General features: G+C 47.1%; 1 protein-coding gene across 1 annotated transcript; it reads right to left on the reverse strand.

The window, feature by feature from the left end:
- Positions 1-1388: 1388 nt before the first annotated feature.
- Positions 1389-7255, reverse strand: GPR83 (G protein-coupled receptor 83). Its single transcript, XM_014958272.1, has 4 exons — positions 6701-7255; positions 5477-5602; positions 4273-4406; positions 1389-3447 (listed from the first exon to the last, which is right to left on the reverse strand). Exons 1-4 carry the CDS (start codon positions 7085-7087, stop codon positions 2823-2825), a joined length of 1272 nt encoding a protein of 423 aa, XP_014813758.1. The 5' UTR covers positions 7088-7255; the 3' UTR covers positions 1389-2822.
- Between the last annotated feature and the right edge of the window lie 74 nt (positions 7256-7329).

Consider the following 7329-nt stretch of genomic DNA (forward strand, 5'->3'; position numbering starts at 1 on the left):
CTAGAAAAAAAAGAAAAAAACCAAACAAAAAAGATGTGACAGAAAAAAATAAAGCATAAAAAGATGAATCCAAAATGCAAAGGAAAAATTTCCCCTCTCCTCTTTGACGAGACTGACAACAGCAGAATCGTACTTTAAAAATGCCTTGCTTTGGTTTTCTGAGGAGAGTCACTCAACGCTGTGCTCACTCGGCTCTCCCCAACCAGGGGGTGACACTGGCAGGGCCACGGCAGTGTTGGTCTGGCAGAAGACACGAGGGGCACGTGGTCACTGCCAGGAGCGAAGACGCTTTGAAGGATCAGAGCAGAAGGTCAAGCTACCAGCAAATTCTAACTTTCATTCGTGACCAAACAGAGAAAGAAGCCTGCAAAATATTGGATACTACATGAAGATTTAAAATATTGCATTTCCCTAGGGGCAGGTTTTTTTTTTTAAACAGTAGACAGCATTTTCCATTCCTCAAGCCAGGTGACTCTGTAGGTAAACCCAACCATAGCCCTGATAATTTTCTTCCCTGAGTGAAGAAAAGGTGCTATTGGGAAGGGTCTCTTGATCTCTCTCTCCTCTTTTTACCTAGACGGGGAAGCTCTTCAGTGCATTAGTAGTTTAAGCTGAGTAAAGCCTAAAGCCATTCCAGAAATCCAAGTAAAGAAATATTTTTATTAATGAGTATGAAATAACAAATGTGTAGCCATCAGAATGGTTTTGTTCAATGTTTACAAAACCTGTGAGAAAATTAGGGTAGGAAGATGATGATGTGGGCTCCCTGTGTCTTCTTTCCTCACATCACCCCTTTCCCTTCCATCCTGTCTCTGAGTCTCTTCCTCCTGCTGCCATCACACGCTCCCTCCCCTCCCAGCTTCCTCCTCACTGCTTTTCTCCCTCCTCTTTGCTACCAGTGAGTGAACACTTGCTGCCAGAATCTGCAGGTAAATACAGACCGCTTTTCTTTTGACAGAGGGAACCAGTCTCCAGTGGGATGGGGTGGAATGGACTAGACTATTCCAGTTGGAAGGGACCTACAAAGATCATCTAGTCCAACCACCTGACCACTTGCAAATGTTGAGAGAGGAAATGGGACTTGGTTTAAGGGGTCACCGCAGGCAGGAGGAAAGGTTTGATTCTGCACATCAGTGATATAAAGTATTCTGACTCAGGGGGCCATGATAAAGGGTAGTAAAATTGCACTGGATTCTAAGTGAGAGAGAGACAACATCCTGTGAAAGCACAGGCTAACTGCAAGGTAGGCATTTCAGCCTTTTTTAAATACTCAGGTGTGAAAGACCTGAACAAGTCTTAAATCTATTTCAGAAATGTAATTTTATTCCAGGACATTGGGAAAAACAGTTTCTCTTCTTTTCTTCCCCCCCCCCCCATTTATAGTCATTTCTAAAAAGAAGATTTTTCTCACTTCACTGCTGTCTGCTGCAAGCTAAATGTGGAACAGAGCACCCTGGTGTGACATTCAAGTTGATTTCCACAGCACAGGGACAGCTATTGCTCCTGTGTTACACAAGGTACAGATTTTGGAATGCTCATTTTTTTCCATTATTCAAAATCAGATTTTCTTCTGCTAAGAACATTAAGTTCTGTAAACTACTCCAGGCAGCTGCAGTCACAACAATTTTCTTAGCCGCCCCAAGAAGGATACATCTCACTTGCCTTTAAATGCACAAAAATTGTGCAATCACCAGAGGATATCTTGCAGAGAAATGTTCCGCTTTTATTACTTGCGATCACAGATTTCATCTGTTCTCTCAAAGCAGTTCACTTATGAACTGATTCCAGAGAGCTAGTGTCTTAGTTGGGATGAAATGTCCCAAATGTCTGATCTGAGAAGCACCCAGGTGCTTTACAGGATAAGAGAGCAACATTCAAAGACAAAATAAAAAGTCAAACTCTGGGGTCCTTTAGCTGCCACTTGACAATAATGCAGAGATGCTCTGATCAAAAGGTCCTAGTAGAAACTCAGGGTAGCGTTTAATTACCCATTCTCTAGCTGTGGATGGTATGGCCAACATTCTCAAAAGTAACTTTTCTTTTTGGTGTTCAGTTCTGTATTTGAAGAAAAACCTTCTGAATATTCATGACTTCATCGTAGGAAAGAAAAAGTCTGTGTGATTCAGCACCGGTGGCAGATGCTGAGCAGTGTTCACCATCTGCTTATGCAACGAATAGGTAGGCATCCATTCTTCTTCAACCCTACCTTGGAAAAAGTGCCTGTGAGGCAAGACACTGCTCTTTTTTCAGTTATCACCTTATCCTCCACCTCTCTGAGTGTATTTCCACCAAAAAATGGATTTGTGAAATATATCTGTTTGTTCATTCTGAGATCTTCACCTGCTAGGCCCCAGTTCAGAAGGGATGCCTTCCCATCCAGCCAGAAACCTAAAGGTCTACATCTCGACCATTTCCATGCTGTTACTGAGAGACTTAGAAAAAGGGGAAAGGAAGTCTGATGTGATTAGATTTTTGCTTCAGTGTGTAAATACCAGCAAAACACACACAGCCCCAGTGATAAAAAGGCCTAGTCATGCAGATGACAGCGATATACGTGCAGAGAATCTTGTCCTACAAGGTGATCCAAAGTCAACTTTTGACAAAGAATTCCTTGCTGGGAAGAGTTTGCGGTGTCTCCTTCAGGGGCTCCACAGCTCCATCAAACGTCCAGCTCTTTCACCCTACCTCCTGCAGAACCTCCTTCTTGGCTTTATCACGTGTGGTTGTACAGTCCCGAAGCAGGTCAGGGCTCCACATCTTCCCACCCTTGTAGCTTTGGCCAAATCTATGTGCGGTCCTTGTAGGTTTCCCAGGGCCACCGTTTAGCTCACAGCTACTATTGGCTCAACTGCAGAGATGTCTGTCTTTCCTGACTGGATGTTGGAGGCTAATGGAAGGACGTGGGAGACCTGCAACCGCTTGAAGTTGCCGTTTTCTGGCCAAGCTAGTCGGTAGGATGGGGCCATGGAGGGAAGCCTCTGTTCTGTGGGTCCGGGAGGTTTTCTGCACATGTTGAGCAAAGCCTTCAGCTCTGATCGGAAGCTGTCGTTGAGCCAGCAGTAGATGAAGGGGTTGTAGCAGGTGCTGCTCATTGCGAACCAGTGAAAGGCAAAGTACAGGGCGTTGTTGGTGTGGATGGTCTGGCTGGAGAGGAGGATGACGTAGCAATTCAAGGGAAACCAGCAGACAGCGAAGAGGATGACGACAAGCATCAGCATCTTTATGGTCTTTTTATTCTTTTTACGAAGGGCAAAGTACTGCTCAGTGGTGACGTCCCCGATGACATTGCGCAGCCAGAGTTTCTTGGCCACTGTCATGTAGGCAGCAGAGATGATCAGAAGGGGCAGGACGTAGAGCAAAATGAAGGTGGTTAAGTCGAGGTACTTCCAAAAGAGGTCGGCAGGCTCGGGGAAATCCGGCAGACACAGGCATCGGGTAACTTCCTCGCTGCAAGGGGAGACATGGGACAGGGGGTGAGAAAGAGTAGGGCCAGGTACCACGGGAGAAGTTCACCAAAAACGAGGGGGCAGGAGGGAGAGGGCTCCTGCCAGGAAGCCTGGGGCCCGACCCTCCATTTATACACATCACCCTTGAGCAGAGCTCTGCTGTCAAAGGATTGGAGCCATGGAGCAGCCTGTGAGCAGCGAGCTGGTCATTTCTCGTGGGCATTCGTGACCTTATGGTAATTTTATGAATTTCATCAATTACAAAATTTCCAGCTGCACAGAAAGCAGGTTTTTAGTCTCTGTCCTTTGGCAAACAGAAACACAGTCTCTGCACATATTAAGGACCTTTCCCTCATTAAAGCACTTTCCAAATATCAAGGCTCATGACAGCATTTTATGGAACAAGCAGCTGAGGCAGATTGTTTTCACTTTACCAGGGCCAAAGAGTAGATTAAAGCCCTGGTAGATTAAAGTAGTTAGGTTATAGGTTTTTTGCCCATTTCTGTTCTGCCCCAGCAGGTCAGATTGGTTGGTACATTGTGTAAATTACTGGTGTATAGAGATAGACGGTCCAGGCCAGATCCTCTAGCTTCTTAGCCCATTTCAGGTGATTAATGTGAGAGAATAAAGATAAAATAATCAAAAATAGAAACAAGGGCAGGATATCAGCCATTGCAAAAGGAATCTGAAATGAAAATGATGGACTAGATCCATATTTGTCTGAGTTCAACAGGAGCTCAGGGCTTTCAGTAGAAGATGCCAAAGTATGACCCCTGAGAGTTTGGTCTCCAGGGAGACTGTGGGGAAAAGCAAAGCACATCCTTACCTGTATTCAAAAGTAAAGAGCTTTTGATAGATAGCATGTGGCAGGGAGAAACAAGTTGCCATGATCCAGATTACAAAGATGTAGATAACACCTTTTGCAGTAGATATGCGAGGTTTCAGAGGGTGCATTATTACCTGTGCAAAATAAACCAATATTCAGACTTATGCCATTTAAGGAAATAATTATATCATTTTTTCATATAATCTTTCAGCCTAAAATCTATTACTTAACGTGGAAATTCAACACATAAGCAGGACTGTCTTCACCCGTCTCCTGTGGACTGTAAACTGTACATGAAAGCCTGAATTCTTCCTCCATGGAAATGGGTGAAGTCAGATCTCAGTCTTACCCTCTTATTTCAGTATCTAGGTGGGGAGAACTGCTGGGTACCAGCGTGTCTTGCAGACATGTTCATTTCCAGATTCAATTTAGTTAATAGTAAAAAAAAAAAACCAAAACCAACACACCCCCCCCCCCCCCCCAAGAAAATAGTCTTAGACTCTTCAGTATCACTGACCCAGAGTCATGGGTTTGTGGTTTAACTGGAGCTCCCTAGGAATGCTCCTGGCAGCCAGAGCATTTTCTGGAAACTAAGAAGCTTTCTAGCAGAAAATGTCAACTGTACTGGTCTGTTTTACGTGGTTGTTGGGTGACTCTAAACTGATAATGCCTGGCTCTCCCCAGTTTTGAGCCCATTATCAACAACCAGCCACAGCTGTGCTTGTGACAAATACCAGTGTGGTACAGCCAGCTCTCCAGTATCTCGGGTATGAAGGGGTGAGAAACACCAGAGCAAAGGGAGACAGAGCTGTGATAGCTCATCAGGATGTCCCTGACCGTCATGACACTGTTTCTCCATGGGCCAGACAAACCACTCCAGTGGAGGGTTGCCCACGTGAATTGCTACCAGGATCTTGGACTTTCTCCCTGTTTGAGAGCTACTGGATTACCCACAGCAGAAAAGCTCCCGTTACCTGGTCAGAAGCGACTGCAAGGTGATGGACATCTCTCACCTCCCACCCTGCTGCAGGCTTGAAACTGTTCTTTTCATCTGACAGCAAGAACTTCTCCCCTGCCCTGTCAGCTCCTCACGCATCTTACATTAATGTGGGAGCTGGGAAGGAAAGGACGTGGGATCATCCCTTCTCACTTTTAATTACAGCCTGCCAAGCTTCGCGGGCTGCCTGCCTCAGGGAGCTCTCACCTGGTGCCTGTCCACGGCGATGGCTGTGAGGGTCAGGGCAGAGACGTGGAGGGAGCAGTACTGCGCAAACCTGCTGACGTGGCACATCCCCTTCCCAAACACCCAGGTGCTGTTCACAAAACGAGCCTAAAACCAGAATACCATCAGTTTTGTGTGCTCCCACGCACCTCCACGCGCTTAGAGATAGCTGAAACGCCTCTGGCACACAATTCCTTGTGCTGTGTAAAAGGTGTTTTTAAAACAGTAGGTTCTACGTATAATTGTATAACTTTCTGGCTGCTGAACCCTGAAGAGGCAAGCTGGTGCTGTTCAGTGGCCGGGCAATATCCTCCAGGACAACGCAGCCGAGCAGCACCAAAGATGTTTGTTCTGTTTTCTTCACAGCATGTCCTTCTGGAGTCTATTGAGCCAATACATCCATTTTTCGCTGTGAGCCCTCCTTACAGGACAGGGCTGACCTTGCGCCTTATCTTACTTCAAAGCAAACTGCAGCTTTTCGACACAGCTTGCAAAACGATGGTGAGCACTAATCTTTTTTTCTCAAGAGGTTTGTAGTATTAGCTTGGAAATACTTCAGAGAAGGGGAGGAAAAAAAAAAAGACCATATACTATGAAGCGCTTAGTAATCACCGTGCGGTTATTATTGTTCAAGTGCTATCAGGGCCACTTTTAACAAATGGATAATTTCAGGTATTCACCTAGATAACAGGAATTAGAGAAGAAAAAAGACGTGGAGTTTTCCAAAGATAACTCCAATCTCTGTAATTTCATAGACTCATAGAATGGTTTGAGTTGGAAGGGACCTTAAAGATCATCTAGTTCCAACCCCCCTGCCATGGGCAGGGACACCTCCCACCAGACCAGGTTGCTCAAAGCCCCATCCAGCCTGGCCTTCAACACTTCCAGGGATGGGGCATCCACAACTTCTCTGGGCAACCTGTTCCAGTGTCTCACCGCCCTCACTGTAAAGAATTTCTTTCTGGTATCTCATCTAAATCTCTCTTCTTCCAATTTAAAGCCATTACCCCTTATTCTGTCACTGCACTTTCTGACAGAGTCCCTCCCCAGCTCTCCTGTAGGCTCCCTTCAGATATTGGAAGAGAGCCTAATTTGGACCAGAACAAGTATCTGCAAGACATTCATACCCTGCCTATAGCGGCGTAAAGAAGAAAAGGCCACCAGAGCAGCTGCTGAGCCTTTATGGCATCTCTGCCCCGGTCTTACCAGCGTAAAAGGCGTGTTGAGGAGGGTGATCATGATGTCGGCTACAGCCAGGTTGACGATGAAGAGGCTGGTGGCCGAGTGCATGCGCTTGGTCTTGATGACAACGTGACAGACCAGGAGGTTGCCGAAGAGGGAGAAGACGATGATGAAGGAGTACGCCGCCACCAGCAGGGCTTTCACCGTGACGCTCTGCGACTCTGCTCCGTACCGGCTCCTGCCCACGAAGCTCTGCCAGTCGGCCAGGCTGGCGTTGTCCCAGGGAAAGAAACCCGAGAGGTTTGGGATTACAAAAGGCTCCTCCAGGCTCCCGTTGAAGGGCAACTTTCCCGGGGCGGCGAAGGCGTTAAGCAGGTCGGGGAGGGAGAGCCAGATGAAACAGGGCAACATCTCCAAAACGCCGCTCTGCTCCCCCAAATTGGGAGCAGCTCATTAGGGAGCGAGCAGAGCCCACATCGGGGGGGCCGGGAGAGCCTTCCTCCCCTCGCCCTCCCCTCCCTCAGCCCGAGGACCGGCAGCCGGAGCCGGGGGATGCTGCTGCCTCCCGCTGCCTGCTTCTCTCCCCCTCGCCGCTACTTTTGCTCCTTCAGCCGCCCTTATATCCCCTTACATCCCCCCCCCCCCCAAGGGGG

Source organism: Calidris pugnax, unplaced genomic scaffold, assembly GCF_001431845.1.
Source record: "Calidris pugnax isolate Ruff unplaced genomic scaffold, ASM143184v1 scaffold252, whole genome shotgun sequence".
In the NCBI taxonomy this organism is placed as follows: Eukaryota; Metazoa; Chordata; class Aves; order Charadriiformes; family Scolopacidae; genus Calidris; species Calidris pugnax.